The sequence below is a fragment of the Physella acuta genome, unplaced genomic scaffold (assembly GCF_028476545.2).
Source record: "Physella acuta isolate Inbredline_101_S28 unplaced genomic scaffold, ASM2847654v3 ptg000178l, whole genome shotgun sequence".
NCBI classification, from domain to species: domain Eukaryota; kingdom Metazoa; phylum Mollusca; class Gastropoda; family Physidae; genus Physella; species Physella acuta.
The window spans coordinates 507,765-530,401 of NW_026731697.1; the positions used below are offsets into that span (position 1 = coordinate 507,765).

The window sequence follows — 22,637 nt, forward strand, 5'->3', positions numbered from 1 at the left end:
AACGCTGGAAGCCATACTGTCCTCCCTTGTAATCTTTACACCTTCGAAGATGGCAATTCCTTCGTGACCCCTCATCGTGTCCCGGCCCCTTATATTGGTTTGTTCGTCTTCCACATCCCCCCTCCCCCCCCCCCCCCCCGCTAGCCTCGACAACATGTGATCGAAAACATCCAGCAGAAATGGTCATTGCTCCTTCGTCGCCTCCCCCTCCCTCCCCTTGCCCCCCCCCCCCCCCCCCACAACAAACATTTGCGTCCCCGCGACACACCAGAAAAAGTGCCCTGGAGTTGACATCGAAAAGTTGTGTGTGCTCCCACATCTGATCACCAACAAGCTGTTGTCCAACACACCCACACGCACATCGGCTGCCCTTGTACACATCTGACGTAAATCTGGTCATTGTCTGATCACTGACTTGTACATATTTTTACCACCTACACAGTCACACACGCATGTACGTTCTTATCAGGACACACATTTCTCTACATCTTAACATCTAAGTTGAAGTCTGACACTGTTAACTGTCTTACCCTCAACCGTATGACTTTAATTGACAAAACTTATTTAAACACGATATTTTCTAAAACTTCCTCTCCCCCTCCCCACAACCAGTCTCCCACCCCACGCGCTAAAGGGGAGCCACCGTCGTGTGTGGTGACGACGGCCTGTTGTCTTAGTTTTACGCGCGTAACTAAAACTTTTTTTTCCAGCACTCGCTGCCAGCTTAGTTAGACACTATAAACGATTCACTGACGAACAATGCGTCAGCCACCGAGCCTAGAGTCGAGGTCCCCCGTATCCCCGATCCTTTGCCTAGAAAGATTTTCATTGACTGCTTCCCATAGAGTATCGATTTTCTCTCTATACCGTAACCCTTCGAATATTTGACCCATCTGTGATGTAGAGAGTTAGTGAAACGGGGCGATATTTTTAACGTGACATGTCCGAACAGGGCGCTAGTGGGAGCCTTTATTAGAGGGAATAATGTATCATAGTATAGGCGCATGCTGTCACGCGGTTCTCTAGCCTTATTCGTAAGATGCGCGCCAAACTATTTTCAATCTGACGTCATTGTTTTTGTGACGTAATATATAGTCTTTTAAAAAAACGGAGACTACCCACCGTTTGACTTATAAAAGACAAACCCAAAAGTTTTCGATCAGGTGTGGTCGGCAGCACTAGGCTGGACCGTTGTTGGGACATTCGATATGTTGTTTTTTTAAAGTTCCATGAGGGGCTGCTTGCGTCATCCTAAAAAATCAATAGGTATTCATGAACTACCCCACCCCTTTCCCCTATTCTTTTTTTTCCCCTCACACACCAGCTTAAATTTAAGACAAAGTTAGATGAGCGGTTCTCGAAATTTTCCCTAAGACCTCATTCGTGTAAACTGACTAAATCCCAACCCTAACCTCATATTCCAGCATTAAACTGATTACTGCTATGTCACACAATTATTTCGAAACAAGTAACTCGCACTGTATCGTGTATAAAATCAGTGGAAAAAACTACTGTAAAAAATACAACCAATCGTTTATGAAATAACGTGTTTTATTTTAAAATGTAGGTTATATTAACGTAGACCGTAGACTTGTGTGTTACAAAGGTCAACATGTTAGGCCTTTCAGTATCACCCGTGCTATTTTCACGTCTTTGTTTGGGCCATTCAACGCCATCCAACTGGTCCGACCTCCGGAACGTAAGGTCCACATCAACCGGCACAATATCTCTCTTCTATGTGATGTGATTGGAAGGACCAGGTTTGGCCCCCTCTTCTGATAGGAGCGGGACTTTATAGCGACCGTGTATGGTCCCCCGCCTTGACCTGTTATAAGGCGAACACCACCGACCTTATATGACTTCATCATTCGCTTCATTAGTCACGATTGTACTCCATTTATGTTGCACTTTCACACTCTGTCTGAATCTTGCTAGCAGCATGCCACATAAGTTTTATAGGCCCAGCATCCAATAATCTCCATACTGCACGGAGTTGCTGGATTAGTGAGGCTTTACCTGTGAAGGCCCTAAGAGTACACAGTTAAAGTATTCGCCTTTCTGGAGTAGGCCCAGGTTTCATCGTGTCGTGAACCTGCATTTATTTAACACCTGCCGAGGTGAAAGTGGTGGTTTAGCTCACCAAAATGACCAAAGTCCTGGTACCCCCAGAAGGGCGAACACTTGTTCCTCTGGCACCTATTCTGAAACTTCATAGCTTGATGATGTTCAGCTTAATCAAATATTCAAATACTGCTTATCTGTGTGACGACGTTAATTCTCCAAAAGTACATACATTGTTACACTACTAGACCTATACTTGGATATTTCTTCTCTATATTATATTTCACATTTTTATCTCATTTGCTTTGTTATTGTATCACGTTTGTTTCTTGGGGTATTTAGTAACATATTGAGAACCTTTTCTATAGATCGATAATTTAAAGAAACAAACGCAATTAATGTGTTCCTGTTCCAAATCATAGTTGTTGTCCTAATTAAACTGTAATGATTAAATTATTTAACATAAATAGACGGTTCTACATGTTAGTCTAACAGATTTGTTACTTTACGATCGCATTCTTAGTGCCTTATGAACTTATCACTCGTGCTTAGGCCTTTTATTGTTTTGTGTTTTGACCCAGCAATCGACATAAATAAATGACATCCCTAAATCTGACTGACATCCCTAAATCTGACTGACTTTTCAGGTAATGCGCATCGGTTTCAATTATATTTATGTTCTTATTTCCACGACTTTAAAATGTTGCTGCTCGTAAGCTACTCATGGCCAGTTGGCTCACAAATAAAAACCGTACACCCCTAATTTCTCAGATGGTTCAGTCCTAGGTCGGCTGGGTCAGGGATGGCCGCGAAGTGTGTAGTTGTTATACACACTTAACCGCAATTTAACTGTGCGGCGGGAGGAAGTATCGTTTTCAGAACAGCCTGTTTAGGAACCAGTTGTAAAACTAGGAAGGAAATTTGTATTGAAACGAAATATATTCTGATCTCGCATGTTCCCCAGTGCAAAGTAGTAGGCATACAACAGTGTTAATAAATAATTATTTAAAACATGAAAACATACCCAAACACACAAGAGATACACATAAAAACAAATACTTAGTTTGCACCCAATTAACAATTTAATATTGATACTCAATTAAAACAATACTTTTAAATTTTAATTTACTTAACCTGTGTAGTTTCTGTTTGCTGTTGCAGAAACATAAAGTAAAATTTCAATCTACTTTTTTTTAATTGAATAAAAAATATATGGCTTTTATTGTTTAGTACTTTAAACAATTTTTTGTTTAGTACTTTAAACAATTAAAATTTTTAAATTTACACTAATACCTACACTTAATTTTTTATTGCTTAAAATTGTGCGCAATTTAATTCAGATTAACATTATTGCTTATGATTTGAAACCAAAAACTTTTGCCTGAGTGACTGCCTAAAGTGCCAGGATAATTTTCAGCCAATTTATTTTGAAGATTGTTTTCAAGATTATTTAGTCTTGTTTAATTTCCTATTAATGAGTTTGGCTTAGCACTCCAAAGTAAAAATTCAACTATTAACAATATTGTCATATTACTATTACATCTATCTATCAGTGTTTCAAATCAGAGCCATTATATGATTATAACACCTTTTGTATGTTACTTTCATTTTAGAACGCAGCCGCTCCTAGTCCATTGGGTCAAATGCCTCCACAAGATGGTATGGCTGGAGGTCCAATACCACCAAGTTTTTTTCCTGTGAGTAAAAAATAAAATAAAAATATTAACATATTAGCAGTCCTAGTTCAATTTGAAGTAATTTAAAAATGATTAATTTTCACATAACTATCTAGTTATTGTTGTGTTGTTTAGCATTTGTGTTCCATTTTTTATCACAATGTAAGATTTTTAACAAAATAAAGCAGTATCAAAATATTTTTATAAATTGTAGATATTTCTTATAATGTTACTGCTATTTCTAAACAACTTGAACATACTTTAGGACTAATTGTAGAGCCTTAACAAAGCACCCTGTTCACTTTTCAAAACCAAGGGGAGACAACACGTTAAATATCTGTCTTTAAACTCCTTAAAGGAGTTACATCCCTTTACGGGAGTATTTCAGATTAAAATAATCTAGGATACCAATATCTCAGTGTAATTGTCATTCCCTACGTATGTATGTATATACACACATGCATACATGCACTGTCATTGTAGTTTGTTTTTATTACACAGAGTGTAGAGTGGACAAGGGTTGTAATAAATTTAAAAAAATTTTTTTTTTGCTTCAATTAAAAAAATAATTACATACATATTTATTGTAGTTTTTATATTTGTTAAATATTTAGATTTACTTAAAGACTTTTTAAAATGTTTCATTTATCTATATTATATTTTAATACTTAGTTATTAAATATTTATTGCAGTATTCAGTAAAACATAAAAATTAGTATATTTTTGTAGCTTTAGTAATACTAAAACATATATTGTTAGCTTTAATACATATGATTATGATCTTACAACCATCATTAGATTTAGTATTGGTGTTATTAAAAAAATTTGCATTGTAAAATTTCACTGCTTGATGTATGAATGTCAATTGATAAAAAAAAGAGTTGATAGCATTGGTTGCATAATGTGTATTATTGGTTGATTGTCTTGTGGTGTTTGAAGGTTTGTTCTGTCCTGACCATCTCCCTTTCCTAAGTAAGATGGGTCATAGTAAACTTTGATTGTTGATTGGCTGGTCTCTACCCTTGTGTGTGTGTCGTTTGCAGCCTCCCGCCTCCCAGCCATCCCCCCACCCGCCACCTCACAATCCCATGATGGGTCAGAACCAGGTGAGTAGAGCAGGGAACACCCTCAACCGGCTCATGTCCGCTCAGATGTAGTGTCTAGCCATTGCAAAAATCCTGCTATTCCTCATTACTCATCCTTTTTGTTTTTTCACGTACTTGTTTTAACTCTTCCGTGTATTTTCTGTTCTGCTGAAGTGACACACAGTGCATACATTAGTGCATCGATATTGTCATTTATTGTCTCTTTTGTTCACCTTTTCTTGACTTTTTGTAATATGTTTAACTATTCTGTCTTGCGCTAATTTGTCGTAACCCTTACCGCTTATGAATTAATAAACCGTGCATTTATCTATTATTGTACTAATGAGTTGGATGTTCATTTTAAGTGTACCTTTTTTTTTTTTGTGAAATTTATTTTTCTGACTTCTAAGTTGTTTTTTTTTAAGTTCGGCATATTGGTTGTTGTAAACTTGTGAATCTAAATTTTTAATTTAAAATATTCATTGTTTTTATGATGCTGTTAAACTAATATCCATGTAATTAAACAAGCTATTTGCTATCGTGAGTCAATGATAAAATTTAATGTTCACTGTTGAAATAACATTTTTTCTTAGTTTGATTGTTGTTGACATTATTCTTTGAACTAGTCTGTTGTTTTTTTTTAATTGTGCTTTTAAATTATAACTGTTTATAATGCTAATGCTCTTTCAAAATTTTGTTCAGTAATCAAGCTTCATATAACTTAGGTTTAATCTAAGTCATTCAGGTTTAATTTAAGTCGTTCGCCAATAACATTATCACTAGCCTAATTCCTTTAAAATTAATTGCTTTCTTGAACTAGTTAAAAAGTAATTAGTAATTCAAGTAATATACTAATTAAAAATCCTATCTCTAGATGACACATTAAAAATGTTGTAATGTTTGATTAATTTTTTAAAACAATTTCTCGTGTTTACTTCTGTTTATTTTTATTTTTTGTCATGATAAATAGATTTGAATAGTTAGGCATATGTTTGAGTATTTGTTGTTTCATTTTTAAATCCAGTTCTTTTAATTGTTGTTTTTATTATAATATTTTATATGATGCAGTTTTTTTTTTAACTTTAACATTTTGCCTTAGAGAGCATCATAACCTCAATGAATAATTTTTAATTAAAAAGGGATATAGCTTTGTGTCATCATACCTCTTAATTTTTGTTCCTACTTGGTTTGTGTGTCTATCAAAACAACTCATTTACAATAACTTACGGCCCAAGGAAAAATTTGAAGAAAGATGTACTTAAAGCTCTGGTCAAACCAAACCCTGCATGTCTGTCCATGTATAGAGAAGAGCCAGCTGTAACCAGATGCAGGTCTAGGTTTTAAACTGACGACTCTACTTTATTGTTTCAGCCTTTCATGTCACCAAGATACCCAGGCGGGCCAAGAGTACCAGTCAGAATGCCAAACCAAGTAGATTTTAACACAGGGGTATGCACTAGTATACTTTAGTAGCATTAATATAATTATTTAGGATATCCTATGAGTATTAATAGTTGTAAAATTAGTTGGACTAAGTTTGGGGGAATATCTATATATATAATTCTCTTCTTCGAGCCGTTAGAAAACAAGCTGCAAACGCTCTCCCTACCTCCCCACCCCTACATGGTTTTAGTGAGCTGTGTTCACTCTAAATGTTTACAAGCAGAGCCAACGATTTTAAACGTAGGGGGGGGGGGGAGGAAGGGGGGGGGGGGGTTATGGTCCTTAACGAGCTACTTATAGTGTTTTAAAGAAATATTTTCAGTGTCAGCGTTGGTACTGTCGAATTCACAAATTATGAATTATTGAAAATTAGAAACAACTAAATAGCGGCGTATGTTATGCAGCGGGCCGGCTCATTATAAATAATCGTAGCATTTGAGTATTTAACTTCTAAAAGGTTAATATTACAATTACAATTTTTAATTTTTAAGATGTTGATACAGCTTTCACGTTTTCCTAATCAGGCAATATTTTTTACTAACTGATAAAAAGAGCTTTTTTTTGTTTTAGAATGCTAGGCATACACTATTTATTTAGTTCAAAATAAATATTTCTTGGTCGGTCTTTGTTCATACAGAACTAACAAAATCCTTTGCCTTTAGAGTTAAAAAAACCCCACATGTGTAAAAAAAAATTGTCAAATTTTTAGAAGATTAGATCCAGCTAAAGGATTTACTACAAAATTACTTGAAATAATCCATAGTTAAAAAGTATTTTGCTTGCTCTCAATGAATTTTCTCAAAATAGTTAAGTTAGTTATCTGGAATCAATGCATAAGATTATTTTCATTTGAATTAAAATGATACGCTAAATTAAAAAAACTTCAGTGGTTGTGAAAATGATATCAGACTAAATTTAAATTTGATCATTCTTCTTTAATCAGTTTTGGCTTAACATTGGTTTTGGCAATTGTTTATTATCTCCCCTTGCATTTTAAAGTCATGGTTAAGTCTAGGTTTACAGATAGGGTCATCATAGGGTTGTGGGTTTATATGAACAATAAAGGGAGAAAGAGATTCAGATACATTAAATAGAGCCACTTTACCTTACTTTGCCCTTTGATCCCAAATCCCAGGGAGTTGTTCTCTAAATGATGTGTACCTATGAACAAAAATAGTCATCTTATTATTTTACAATATAAAATAGTATAAAGTGTCTCAAACTTTGGTTAATATTTTTTATAAATTTGCAGCCTCCTGGGCCAGGCGGTGGTCAAATGCCAATGCCAAACAGTATGGATCCTCGACCAGGTAAGCAAATAAAACAAAAATAATAAAAATAGAGGACTGGTTACGTATAGTTTCTGTTGTCATAATTTTATATTAATAGTTGTATTTTAAAAAACAGCTTGATGATTTTTAACTTTAAAAAAAAATTAAAGCTAAATCCTTAAGACTGAAGGTTTAGTTGTAGAATGGTGTGTAACAGCTTGATTTATGGCTTAGCTGGGGTGCCAATAAAATAGTTATGGTTGTGTTAGAAAACTAATCAGCTAATATAATGCCGATAACATGTATAAAAACACTCACCCACGCCCCTCACCATAAAGCACACATACAGAAAATGATTTGTAAGGGAATGGTGGAAGTTTCTGGAATTGCTTCTTATATTATATTATATACAGTGGATAGAGCTTGCATTAGCTATTCTTCATGCATGTTATATTAGCAGTTGTGAATTTGCTCTGCTGAAATACTTAGCTAATTTATTTTTACAATATTTTTACTAGAAACAGTGTAGAGTTAAAATATTGTTTCATGCATGTTAGTCTAATCATTTGTATTTGTTAAAATACAGGTGGGATAACAGTGTATTGTATCACGAGTTAGGGTTGGGATGAATGTTAGTATCTGGGCTATAGTCCTGTGATAGGATTAAAGTCAGGATAACTTTCTGCCTGTGTTTTTACAAGTACTATTTGGTTAGTTTATTTCACGATTCAGTTAGTCAGATCCACCCACTGTAAAGTATGTGATAGTGCTGTCACTTTGTAATCTCCACCCTTGTAGAATCTTTCACTATGGCTCTACTAGCTTAGGATTGTGAACATTATGGCTTGAACAAGTGTGCATTTGAGTTGTATGACTTCACTGGATGTACCACATCAAAATATATAATATAGTAACTAGGGAGTTATATGACTTCACTGGATGTACCCAAATCAAAATATATAGTAACTAGGGAGTTTGTTGTATTATTTCAAAAGCTGAACCACATTAAAATTTACACTAACTCTGAATATTTTACTAATCATTGTTGTGGGCATCAAACTTAAGTTCTTCACGATCTAGCATCTTAATAATTTTTCCTTAAAATATCTACTCAATGTGTTTTTATCTCAACATGAAAGTTAGCAAAAAAGTTTTTTATACAAACACTTTAATTAAGTAACTTTAGGTTAATATCCACTACTAGACTGCATGTAGCTCATTTGTGTGTGTGTGTGTGTGCCTATTTCAAAATGTTATTTCCTATTGTTGTATGAAAACAAAAACTAAACAGCCTTACATTATTACTTTTTGATTGATGTAAATACACATTCTAGAAGCTGTTTTCATGATTTAACCGATGCAATTTACACAATTTGGAAGCTGTTTTCTTTATTTTGCTTTCCACATTATTCTGATGCAGGCTCTATTTGCCTTTATTGTAAACTCCTGTGCATTTTGTCATTAGAAATTCATCCCCTGTGACTATTCACAATTAAAGTGCTTAAAATATTTTAAAAGCTGTTTTATTGTACATTTGTATGACAATATTTATTGGGATTTTGGAAGATTGTTAATGTACACAAAGAAACCTATCAAAAGTGTTAGTGAAATATTCATATAGGCATGACAAGTTTGCTTCATAGGGGAAAAAAAGATCGCAATTATTTTAGATTTATTCTGTACCATTAGAGAAATTGATTTTTAGAAGAAAGCTATTCAAATGTGAGTTAAAAATTCAGAAACAAACAAATTTGTAATGACATTAAATGTTATGTGGGATTCAAAAGGTTTTTCCTGTGTAAAAAAAAAAAGTTAAAAACTTTAAGATATTTATGAAATAAAAATCCCTTGCAAATGATTTCTGTTTGTGTGTGCTAAATAAAAGGCATGAACGTTTCTATCACTGGCATCTCAGGTGCTTTTAATGTTTGATAAATCCAGGCAGTTTTGTAAAAACAGATTTAAATAGTCGTGTGGCTGGACATCCCTGAGCTCTGTCTAAATGCTGCAAGAAAACATCATTTGCTACACCACTCTAACCCCAGCCCACACTGTACACAAAACCTCACTGCAGCACCTCTGTAAAACATGTTTTGTTGTTGTTCTGTTACACTTGAGTGTAAAGAGACATAAATTAGTAAATTGCTATCCACATTTCTGATCACAGATGAACTACATCATGGATTCCTAGGTAAAACTTCACCTCGTCGTCGTTATTGTCTCATTGACATAATCATTATCTTTCTCATCATATTCACCCCATATTATAAAAACTTGATTCATTCCAACTATCTATCCATCTGTTAAAATAAATTCTTACATTATTATATTATTCATTCATTTAAAAAAAAAGTCAAATAATTATTATAAATGTTAATATGATTTAGGTAAAAAAAAAAATTCCTGACATCAAAAGAAATCTCCTTGATAAATATAATTGTTTAGTGCCCATCTGATCAATGCAAGCGTTTAAGCTTGAATGCTCTAAAACACATGTGGACCCCTAAGCTGACTGCTCTAACACATGTGGAGATACTCTTGGATTTATCAAGATAGTTGTTGGCAGTTACCAGCTATTGCTGTTGTTGCTTTGGGATTTGTCGCTTTTATTTTTTTCATCTTGATTTCAGTCTTATCTTAAGATACACTTTTAACACGTTCCCCCCCCCCCTTCCAACTAAATTGATTAGGTTACGGGTGAGGTTTAAATACTGATCCAGCTAGCTAAGTTGTAAATTAACTGCATTTGAAAATTGGTTTGGTGAAGTAATACAGTGCTAACTTCTGATAATTTAAGGCATTCCCACTTCTGTCATATATATGTCATAATATAAAAATAATTTAAAAACTGATTTACTAAGTTGTATATTTTTTTTTTATAAAATCCGAAAGGGTAGTAGCTTTTTCTCATAAAAACTTAAGGATATATTGAGGTTGTAATGTATGCTGTAAATCTTGAGATAAATCTCATTAGATCATAAATCAGTCAGGGGTTAAAGTTCATTCCCTAGCTAAAAGGTTTTAAATGTTTATAATCCTAGATCTTCAGAAGAACTTAATCTCTACAATCAGCTGAAGCTAATCATTTGCAGTAGTTCATCTTTCTCTCAGCACAAAGGCCAGCCTATCTTGTTACCATATACATTCTGAATCAATAACTCTCCTGTGTTGGGAGATAACCAGCCCTGTCAGTATGACAACCTAGCCTGGGGCTACATTGAACTACACTTCACTTCCTAACTTAATTGCTTGTTTTCTACACTTGTAAAAACCAACATGAAAACTTTTAGTTTTAGTACACGTTTACTGTTGGTTGTTCAGTGCTAGATTATGCAGTAGTTTTTAATTGATTCTATAATTAGATGTTTTTATTTTTTTTTAAACTTTATAGCATGCTAGATTTTCAAGGGAGTTCTTCTGTCTGTAGAGTATTGAAAGTTAAATTCTGTTTGAGAATAACTTACTGAATAACTTACACAATATTTAATGTCCAAGGCACATTGCTACTCTTTGAAATCTGCCAGTATTTCCTATGACATGTATTTTTATTTTTGCATGCACATTCTTTCTACTCCCATCTCTTTTTAAAAATATATACATATATATTATACTATTATTTGAAGGTGAATATTTATTTATCTAAAGCTATAAATATAAGAAGGTTTTTTAAAAACAAGGATTGTTCTCAACTGGGTCAGGGTGTGGATGTCAGTAGTAAGAATGTAAGAATGTCTTAATTATTGGAGGGGTGGAAGGCTGGTGGATTCTGACTCATAGAGTCTGGAATTTCTTATCCAATCCTGAATTCCGTGTTTGACTGTTAGCCTGTAAGTCATGATGGTAAAATCTGGCATTCATGATGCTAATGTGTGATATTTATGAAATTCTGAAATGTTTGAATGCTTCAATGTTTGCATGGGTGGAAAAGACCAGAATAATTTTCTACATCCAACATCAATGTTTTGATAACTACTGCTGCATCAGTCATTGATGTTTTACCAGCAACTGTTACATTAAACATTTATGTTTTAATAGCCCCAGCTGCATCCAACATAAATGTTTTAGCAACTGTTGTAAGACATTTGATGTGTCAGTAGCTAGTGCTACATCAATTTCTCCAGCTGGGGAATAAAGTGCTAGAGCCAGTATATAGACACAGGTGTAAGAGAGGAAAGCTTGACTTTATCTTCTAGAATCAATCAAGGAAAGCTTCTCTTTGATGTCCACATAAAAAAAAATCTTTTCAACTGGGACACATTTTTTTCCTACAATTATCTCAAAGAGAAATCTGGCTTTAAGATGTTTTGTTGACATTAAAGGAATCCTTAATGAGGAAATTGTACTTTTTTGCTGAAACATTTTTAAACATTATGTAGTCTGGGGAGATTGAACTCTTTAGCTGAAACATTTATATAGTCTGGTGAGTTAAAGAAATAATTTATTGACCGGGTCAAATAGAGTAGTTGCATTGTGCACTGATGGTGGAGGGGGGGGGGGGGGGGGTGGTTCATGTTATGATTTAAAGAGTAAGCTAATTATATGATTTTTTTAAAGTTGTTTTTAGATTTGAGGAAGAAATTTAATTCAGGATTTATATCTTCCTATATGACAAGCAATATAATTAGATTTAATCTTCGTGTTTCGTAACATGCATGTTTACACAGTGTGCATATTAAAGAGATGTAGCGATACACGTCTTTAAAAACTTGTAGACACGACCATCTTTATATTAAAGCTATCAATCATTTCATTTCGCAATGTTTGGTGTAATAATGATAATAAAGACTTGGTGTAAATCACGATACGGGGGGGGGGAGGTTTCCCAACGTTAATAAAAATAAGATTAAATCAAGCAACAGGGGGCAGTGTGGGCTAGGTATCGCCTAACAAGTTAATGCATTAAAATATTCTTATGAAATAAGAATCTCGTAACTTAAGTCTAAATCCATGCAGCTCCAAATAATAGATAGGGGGGGGGGGTTCCTGTGGAAAGAGTTTGGTTGTTCAAGCTGTGTACGTAACGTAACTCCCCCGCTAGCCTTCCTGATTGTTTATAATGGATAGATGTGCCGTCACTTGTACGATTGATCCATTCTATCTCTTGACGTGTTCCTCTACCCCCATCGACCCTTGCATGATTTGACATGCTGCCTACACTACCCCCTATCCTACCCCTCGCTATTGTCACTTCCCCCTCAGGTAATTACTAGTTTTTGTACACACTGTCTAATGGACTGTACTTTGTGACTGCGCTCAATCTTGATGTGGCACACGGAGAACTTATGGTGAGCCACGCACACTGTTCTCTGTGACTGCTAATGCTTGAAGGATTCTTAGAAATACAAACGTATTCAAATACACAACTGCAACAATATTATTCAAGCTCCCCCCCCCCCCCCCAAGTTTTAGTGCCAGCCTCGTGAATGAGCTGAGAAAGAGGGGGGGGGGGGGGGAAATGATGTTGTTTTGGTCCCGAGGTTCTACTAGTATGTTTTCTATGATATCAAGTGTCTTAGTTACCTCACATTGTATCGATTTTCTCCTAATAACTGAGCCCAATTATTGGCTTAACGCAAGTTTTTGTTTCGCATTTCCTGTTTACTGGGAGCCAAGTCGTAATCGCCTATCAAAGTTTGGTGCTGGCAAGCATTAATTTAAGATGTCAAATTACAGAAAGTTTCAAAACTCACCGATCTGGACCCGTAGATTGAGTGACAAGCAGCGATCACGTGATACAACCCTCGTATCTACTGTAAATAATCCGAATGGCGAATGATGTAATCCGAATATCCGTTGAAATAATTTGAATTGCGGAGAGGTAATCCAAACAAGTAATGATGACTCTAACCTCGTCGATTTTTTTGTGTAGGTCTGTGCTATGAAAATACTTGAGCGATCCCTTCTGTTGTATGAAAATACTCCAACGATCCCTTCCTAGCAATTTTAATTCGTCCCAGATATTCTGCCGTGCACACACGGACCGTGAAATTGATTGATATCTGGAGTAGACCACAGTATCGGTCCTACTTCAGCTCCCGGGGTTTTGCGAATGTAATCAACAGGGCTGGGTCTACTACATCACACAGCAAACTGCAGGCCTTGCAGTGTTTCTGCTTTGAAAACTGGTTATTGGCTTGGAAGTAGCGAGTGGCCTGTCTGTGTAAATCAAAGGCTAGTCGAAACATCTAGCTGGAAGGGGGAAAAAATTTAAAGTTGATAAGGCGTTTGTTTGAGTTTACCCCGAGTATCACAGCAGCGTTAAAGCGTGGCTGTTCTCTCTAATTACCTCAGCGCACGCCTCCCCCCAGCCACAGGCGCCCAGCTGACAGTGTTTGTTCAGCCGGAAACGTCTGCTGACACCCGGCAACACTGTAGATTCCTTACAGACGTCTTCTCCGCGCTACGATCTACCCACATAATATCGTTTTCATCTTAATGTACAATCCTGTATGGTGGAGTTTTTTTCTCTTCTTTCTCCCTCCCTGCCACATATCTGCACACATCTCGCTGCCGTCATCAGAGTTGGCTGTTGGATACATCAGATAACGATAGAATGATGGTTGTTCCCACCCGTCTACACCACATCTGCGATTGCCAATCATCTCCACCTAGGGGAATAGAATCGGTTTGATAGGGGGGATAAATGTTGCGCGAGTGATACACTCCCTTGATTGTGACGCTCTCAATGGTTGGAGGGACGTACTTTGTGCCAGTGTCCATTAGCACCGATTATACTCTGGCTTGTGACTGCTCTCCCTTTTATGTCATGTCGTGTGATCACTGTGTTGGAAAGTGGGGGCCGTTCATCCATTCCTTCCTGCCGAGGAGAGAAGTTAAATGAGTTGTGTTAAAACATGTACCTGGCTGTAATACAAAACCCGAGTCTCATGCAGCAGACGACACTAATTTTTTTAGTGTCCCATTGCCACATAAAGTCTCAAATGAATGGCTTAAAGTTCTAACATTAACGCGATCACGTATTGTTTGTTTATAGCAAGCCTGGTTTTCAAGAGGCATTTTAAAACTTGAAACTGTATAGTGCGTATTGTTGCCCTTATTATAAAAACATCCATTATAATTTAACAAAAGCATAGGCTGAATAAGATACACCCCCCCCCCCCCCCCCAACAATTTCTGTCGCTTGAAGCTACAAAACCACCCCTGGTGTTTTAAGATTGTGATGAAGATAATGAGCCATTGACAGGGTAAGAACAGAGTGTCTGATGTGTTGAGGCTTGTGTTGAATATTGACCTACTCGAGTCTATTGATCACCCAGTGTATCTCTTCATTTGCTCTACTTTGATGTGTTTTTACCACCCCCCTGGCCTAGATGTATTAAAAATGACAAGATTGTTTATTTCCCCACCTGTTCGTGGTCCATTCAGTACTAGTTAGGGGTGGTACTGATAGGGCACGGGTTTAACCAATCGGTTCTAGCCACCAGCCTATCTAAACACACTGGCATGTGATGACGCCTATAAAATCATATCGCCTTACACAGCTCAAGAAGTTTGACGCCCTGGTTTTCTGTGGTTGATAGGCAGCCCAGAGCCAATCGTATATTCTCTTTGAGCCTTCACAAATCCTTGCTGCTTTGAACGTTGCGCAGCGGAAATATGCGGATTGTGGAATGTTTTCAAACTATCGCAGAGTATTAAAGTGACAGGTGGTGACTGGCGATGTTGCTGCTTCAGTCGTTCTACCTGTGAGCAGGGGCTTCCCTTGGCCACTGTGAGAAGTGGCTTCCCTTGGCCACTGTGAGCAGGGGCTTCCCTTGGCCACTGTGAGAAGTGGCTTCCCTTGGCCACTGTGAGCAGTGGCTTCCTTTGGCCACTGTAAGCAGTGGCTTCCTTTGGCCACTGTGAGCAGTGGCTTCCTTTGGCCACTGTGAGCAGTGGCTTCCTTTGGCCACTGTGAGCAGTGGCTTCCTTTGGCCACTGCCAGCAGCGGCTTCCCTTGGCCACTGTCAGCAGCGGCTTCCCTTGGCCACTGCCAGCAGCGGCTTCCCTTGGCCACTGTCAGCAGCGGCTTCCCTTGGCCACTGCCAGCAGCGGCTTCCCTTGGCCACTGTCAGCAGCGGCTTCCCTTGGCCACTGTCAGCAGCGGCTTCCCTTGGCCACTGTCAGCAGCGGCTTCCCTTGGCCACTGTCAGCAGCATATTAGTCTGGTTTGGTAGGCCGTGTGGTATATGCGAAATTTCCATCTGTTGTTGTCCTGTGTTGACTACAATAAGACCATGTTAGCCGTGGTAATGATCTGACTTGGCCCCTCGCTATGTTTGCAAGTCACGTTTGCTTCGTTTAAACAACTTAAGTTGGTCTAATTAATTAACCAGGGCCCGCTTTAGCACTAGCCTCTCGTCCGACAATTAAATAAGACCGATCGACTGGTCTATATGGGGGGATATCCACCCTAAACTAACCTGTTGAAGCCCTCGGCCAGTCAGTCAAGTCAAAGTTTAATTAGATGGTCTGTTAAGCAGGAGGCAATTAGAACGCTCTGGAGCGTGTGGACCGAACCTGTTTATATTTCATCAGTACGCTCCAAAGGCCTGGGATTACAGCTCCGCACACCACGTCACAGAGAGGAACTATTCAGCTTTTGAATCCAATGATTTACATGATAAAAGTGGTCCACTGAATTAATTCTTCAATGGTGACATGTTAAAAAAAGGCCATATAGATCACGCTTTTAATTAACAAGACCCGGCCTTTTAAATGTCATTCCAACAAACACTCAATTTTCACGTAAAGCGGGTTTTTTTTTTTTTTTGTAATCTTTATTGGCCCAAGGCGTAATTTATTCGTTTTGTCCAGATGGTGCAGTCAAGATTTTATAATAACCGGATACCCCCATTTATAAAATTCAATGTACGTTGACTAGCTCATACAGACCGTAAAGACGGATATTAAGGAGTGCGTCATGAACTACTTATTCAGCTGAATGTTAGCAGTTTAGTGGTACTGCTCGCGATAGACAAACCCCGGCTATATTTAGAGATTAAAAGGGACATTTTCTGTTTAAACAATTTTCTTAAGGGAGAAGAAGGGGGGAGGTTTCATTGCCGTCTTTTGATAAGATAAAAGTACTTGCGTTGGTTTGACGTGACAACTTCATGTCCCTTTCATCTACCGTATATTTACTCACATCGGGGGGGGGGGGGGGCGTTAGTGATGGGACATATTTCAAACGATATGGGAAGGTTATGCGGCTTGTGTCCATATAATTTAATGCTGCATCATCACAAGCTTTGTTATTGTGGTTGACTAGCACTTAAGTTAATGTAAGATTCATGGAACATAGATCCTATGAAATGTGATTGACTAGGGTTTAGTGTAGGGATCCATTGAACGTAGATCCTATGAAATGTGGTTGACTGGGGTTTAGTGTAGGGATCCATTGAACGTAGATCCTATGAAATGTGGTTGACTGGGGTTTAGTGTAGGGATCCATTGAACGTAGATCCTATGAAGCTGATCAAACAGCTTTTGATGTGATCTGAGCGTGACAGTATTGACCAGATTACTTTGTGACTTCATATCACATCAACTGGCTCCTAGAAACATGACTTAGTCATGTAGGGTTAGAGAAATGCCTTCATGTCGTGTGGGCATGTATTTTCCCCCAATGCTGATTATGTCTAAAGAAATAACAGCCTGTTGTTTGGGGTACGGCCTCGGCTATGTAACCAAACTGTTGAAGCACGAACTCTCAAATTACTGAGTTCTAGTGTCGAACCACCACCAATAAAACTTTTCGGGTTGTAAACACACACAAAAAGTTTCGTTAATAGCTTCTCCCGTCTGATTCCTGGCACGTCTATAGCAAGCCTGTCATGATTGGAGTCAGGTATCACCACCCGAATACCTCTGTGGCATAGCTGTACACGCAAATGTAGGCGAGCCATCGCCTCACACAACTTGTTTAGTGCTTTTAACAACTTTTAATAATTGGCAGCTTCTTATACAGTAAGGTGTATTTTTATAGCTAATTGACATTGAATCCTCGTACACACAGCCTATAGTAATGGCAGTTTTATGTCCCCTCTACGGGGACCGTGGTATAAAGTGTTCTTGGTGTCCGTTTTCAAACCGTGTCCCGTCCCCAGCCCGTGAGCCGACCCATTTAAAGTTTGATTTCATCTCGTTAGCAGCACGGGCGCCAGTTTTATCTCGGCGCCCCGTCTTGTGGGTGGGTGGAGCGCTGTACTGCAGATTTTGATCAAACATTGACACATTCGTAGAGCCGGACATTCCTACAACTCGTGGAGTGTTAGTCAACTCTTACCGAGCATGCATGCGAGGGAGTTAAATCAGATGAGAATAAGTTTGTTTGTGGTGAATAGAAGAACGTTGGTGAAGAGGAGGTTGTGTTATGTTTGACGGTGAATGCGGCACGTGACGGCACCCTGGACCTCTGCCAGCTCTCCCAACAGCTGCTCGTATCCAATTTGTGGCTTAACGTCGGCTTGTCTCTTCAAGAGATGTTCCCGCGATTGCCTTGTAATTAACTCTGATATGCCATTACTTACAATGTAAAACACATTCGGTGTTTCGTTCTGTAACGAGGTACGACACAGGTTGGGGGAGGGGGTCTCTCTGATTCGCGAGATTTTCGGTCGCCAGGCGATGATAAAATGCAAGCGCTTTATAAAGTCAGATTTATAAACAATATCTGTGAGCTTACCGCCTTAAAGCGATTGGCATTTAAAAGTTTGGAAGTCTCAGTCTCGGGTACAGATTCTTACTTTAAAAAAACGATTAGAATCTAGGATATATGACATTGTATTAGTTGGTGGGGGTATATCAATAGAAACTATAAACGAAAACTCATTGAAATGTGTTCTTAAAATAAAATATAAAAATATCGTAAACCTTATTTTTTATAACTCACCTTTTAGTTTTTAAAATAGTTTTCTCTTTAGAATTGTTTACAAACAGAAATTCCGAATTTGGACGAGAATTGAAATAGTTGATGACACCGTAGTAGTTTTATACTGCTGTTTTACAAAAGTAAACATCGCACTACCTCCGTAGGCTAGTAGCGTGCAGTGGATTCATATTTTGTTACTCCAAAAACATTTAGCGTGCGACAGGGCTGGTAGCGGTCCCGGCTGGTTCAGGCCCTCCCTCCAACATGGTGTTTTTGGTTACCAACTAGATCTACATAGTCCACGTCTCGCCAGCCTAACAACCCGCCTCTCTTTTTCCTTTTTCAAATATTGGCTGCTAAATCAAGGGAGAGCAGCGGGGTTTAACTGTATTGTTCCCCTTGTTTATAATAGGAAATTCAATATTGTGAAAGATTTTTTTTTTTTTAAATTACTTCAAAGCAATTATTTTTAATTTTCTTCTTTTGAAATAAAGAAAAAATTGAAGTTTGAACTACTATTTAAATGCTTTTAATATAAATTTAGATCTACCTTCAATTAAATAGGATTGGCCTTAATAATTGTTCATGAAAGCTTTGCAAATGTCATTATAAAATATGAAAATGTGTGAAAGAAACAGTGTAACTGGAAAACTAATATAATTAGTTTGTAAAATTAACATCTTTATTTAAAATACTTTTTATGGAAATATAATGTATTTAATTTGAAAGATTTTCTTGTTTTTTTATTTACAAAACTTACAAATTTTGTTGTGGGAAATTACAAAATCAGTTCTTCACTCACATGGAGTAGTTTTGAGAAGCCACTGTACAATTGTCACATCTCTAAATAAATATTTTTAAAATAGAGAAGACTGCTGAAAAAAGCTTATGTTTTACATATTATTTTTTTAAAAGCACCTGAAAGATTTGGAATTTTGAGATTTATTTCCCATGTTAGTAACAAATGTCTATTTTGTTTTTGTTTAGGTCACCCTGGGATGGGCCCAATGCAGAGGATGAGCCACCCAGGTGGGAGAATGCCTGGCCCTATGAATCCTGTAAGTTGCTCTACTCTAGTTCATTAAAAAGTTGCCAGTTTGCTTTCACTCAGTTTTACTGTGTGGTTTTTGACAGATCTTTGCTGTATGCTTAGTAACTCATTCTGTGCTAGACGAGTATGTTAACCACATATGAAGTGATGCATATCTTTTTCTCTCTGTTAGATGTACGATTCCTTACAGAGTTATGGTGTTAGAGGCCCTCCACCCAATTCAAGTATGGGTCCGGGGCCTGGTCCAGGGGGAATGCCACCTTTATCTATGTAAGTTTTTTTTTTAAAAGTTATTTCAAAATCCAATTTAAAATTAATTATAGCTGTAGCTATAGTTTGTTAACAAAAAAGGTAGACATGTATTTATTTAGCTAACCTACAAATCAAACTTTCTAGGTTACACCTTGGATTAGATTAGTTTAAAATTGTGCTAAGTCTTGCAACAACAAAATTGAAAGTTCTTTTGATCTTACAGATATCTTTGAGTTTCTGTATAATTTCCCAGCTCATGGTTTTAAAATATTGAGCAAGCTATGTATTGCAAAGTCCTAGGCTATCAAAGTTCACCTCGAGTTCAACAATAACTAGATCAGCATTAGCTAGTGCAACAATAACAAGAGCAACATTAACTAGAGCAACTATAACTAGAGCAACAATAACTAGAGCAACAATAACTAGAGCAACAATAACTAGAGCAACAATAACTAGAGCAACAATAGCTAGTGCAATAATAACTTCTCGCTTTAAAAAACAAAATGTAAGCAGATATAATTTTAACGTGAAAATACTCACTTTAAAAAACTAAATGTAAAGAGATATAATTTTAACTTGAATATACTCACTTTAAAAAACAAAATGTATACAGATATAATTTTAACGTGAAAATTTTTTTAATGTAGGCCAGGTGGACCAGGACCTCAGAATAGATGGCCGCTTTCATCATCGTCTGTAAGTACAGGTTTTTTAAATAACAGAAACATGCAAATTGTGTTTTTTTTAAAAAGTGATTTGGCTAAATACAGATTGGTGATTGAAATTTTGTTTTGTTTCAGATGAATTGTGCATCACCAGCAAGTTATAATGTAAGTTTACATGTAAGAAGTTTGAATGAAACATTTTTAATGAGAATTACTTGCTTATGTAGTAGAATATGTAGAATCTTCCTTTTTAAAGTTAAGGGAAATTTTAGTTACATTTTAGTTAGGTACATAACGGCTTGTTTACACATCTGAAATTTTTTATTTTGTTACAGATGAATTGTGCATCACCAGCAAATTATAATGTAAGAAATTTTTGAAGATTTAATGTCCATATTATATTTAAAATAATTAAGATGTTTTAACTATACCTATACAAAAGTATTTTATACTTAAAAATTTTTTTTTAATAAAATGTAAAAAAAAGCTAGACATTCAAAAACTTTCTTTTTAAACATGATGTTCTTGTAATTCCTCAGGATTATGTGCCACAGGGCCCCCCACCATCAGGAGGGCCCCCGGGCACCCCAATAATGCCTAGTCCTCAAGGTGAGATGCGCAGAACTCCAACCTCATACAGCCCTGTTATCCACGGTAGCTATATATAACCAGTAGTTGCTTTTTGTGTTGTAGTCGTCTGTCTCTGAAATAAAGAGGATCAAGCAAGTTAATTTGTAAGAAGAATTCATCTCAGGTTTTATTTTGAAAATTATATCTCCTTAGTAGAGAGAATTCATACTTGTTTATACACTTTGTATAACTATAATTATCCATCTAACAAATTAATGTTATGTACTTTATTGGTCCTCTTTGTTTCAATTACTTTTACTCTTTGCTTTTAATATTTACATTAAAAACTTGCATTGTCTAATGAAAGACATTGTATAAATTTATAATAAAAAAAAATTCAAGTTCAAAGTTCTAAAAAATATTTTGTATTTAATGAAATAATGTAGCTCTCTAATAGTATTCTCTAATGCACAACATCTCTTAGCTAACAGGGAGGGATTTTAATTTACTGCTTTTTATTTTACATTTATGCTTAAATAATCTTTGAGCTTTTTATAGACATATTAATATAATAGAAACTGCCTTTCTTGCTGTCTTTTAATGTTTAAATGTCGTTATCCATGTCACCTATCAACGGAGTCTTTTCCGCAGATTCAGGTGGTGGAGGCGACCCAATGTACATGATGAAACAGGGACCACCTGGTATGGGCATGCCTGGGGTGAGTACACAGTAGTAAATACACAGTAGTACTCTCTGTTGCTGTGGTAACAGTCCAATAGTACTTTCTGCCATGGTAAAGACAGAAGCAACCACTCAATAGTACTTTCTGCTGCTCTAGTAAAGACATTTAAAAGCAACAATCCATTTGTACTTTCTGTTACTCCGGTAAAGATCTTGAGTAGTCATAATTCAATAGGTAATGTTTAAACTATTATTAAACTATATTTAATGAATCAAGCAACGTGCTTTAATAATCAACCGCTACTAATAATACCTTCTGTTCCAGTGGAAGCTACTTACATAAATATTTACGTTTCAGCCCCTTCACCAAGTGCTTAATAATATTTTTCTTTCTAGTTTCCAATGGGTGGACCTGATGGACCCATGGGTCCAATGGGACCAGGTGACATGCCATCTGTAATGAATGGTAATTTAATGAGTTGAGTATTGAAATCAGTTTCTTTAATATATATATAAATTATTTAATAAGCTGAGTATTTCTTTTTTTTTTCTTGTATAAGCCTTTAATAAATCCAAGGCTGATGTTTGTGTTAGTTTTACGCTGGTGTAACATATTCCTTGTGTCTCCGCAGGTGATATGGATGGAATGAAGAACTCTCCGGCAAACGGTCGTGGAACACCTCGAGACGACATGCCACCAGTGAGCAGTGTCGGGGGAGACATGGGGCCCTACGGGCTAGGGGGCTATCAGGACAGTGTGAGTCAGGGTCTTCTTATGTGAGACAATGTGTTACTCCCCCCCTCCCTCCCTTTTCCATTCCCTAAACCCCCACTACCACCACACACTCAATACATAATCACTCATTCATTGTCTTCTTCCTGCCCCACCCTCACTGCCCCTACCCATTTTACAGCCTATACATCAGAACCTTATGTCCAGATCAGCTTACTATTCTGATAGCTGGGGTTGCTATAAGCTTTACCTAGTGTTCATAAAATGTCAAAAAA

The 22,637-nt window shown here is 36.8% G+C and overlaps 1 protein-coding gene and 1 long non-coding RNA gene across 8 annotated transcripts in view; one reads left to right on the forward strand and one right to left on the reverse strand.

Moving 5' to 3' along the window:
- LOC131936459 (single-stranded DNA-binding protein 3) overlaps positions 1-22,637 on the forward strand; it is a 41,807-nt gene that overhangs the window by 10,141 nt on the left and 9,029 nt on the right. For 3 of the 7 annotated variants that reach the window (XM_059293456.1, XM_059293461.1, XM_059293462.1), the window contains exons 6-18: positions 3,675-3,758; positions 6,194-6,271; positions 7,518-7,575; positions 9,704-9,727; positions 19,397-19,467; positions 19,633-19,730; positions 20,360-20,408; positions 20,513-20,542; positions 20,713-20,742; positions 20,917-21,031; positions 21,599-21,666; positions 22,026-22,107; positions 22,262-22,386. In XM_059293456.1, coding sequence (XP_059149439.1) covers positions 3,675-3,758; positions 6,194-6,271; positions 7,518-7,575; positions 9,704-9,727; positions 19,397-19,467; positions 19,633-19,730; positions 20,360-20,408; positions 20,513-20,542; positions 20,713-20,742; positions 20,917-21,031; positions 21,599-21,666; positions 22,026-22,107; positions 22,262-22,386 — 912 coding nt within the window. The remainder of the gene's footprint in view (positions 1-3,674; positions 3,759-6,193; positions 6,272-7,517; positions 7,576-9,703; positions 9,728-19,396; positions 19,468-19,632; positions 19,731-20,359; positions 20,409-20,512; positions 20,543-20,712; positions 20,743-20,916; positions 21,032-21,598; positions 21,667-22,025; positions 22,108-22,261; positions 22,387-22,637) is intronic. The other 4 variants (XM_059293457.1, XM_059293459.1, XM_059293460.1 and 1 more) reach the window with 4 other exon arrangements.
- Positions 3,652-18,760, reverse strand: LOC131936462 (uncharacterized). Its single transcript, XR_009386065.1, has 4 exons — positions 18,431-18,760; positions 13,227-14,353; positions 7,371-7,426; positions 3,652-3,756 (listed from the first exon to the last, which is right to left on the reverse strand). It is a non-coding gene; the product is annotated as an uncharacterized LOC131936462 (long non-coding RNA).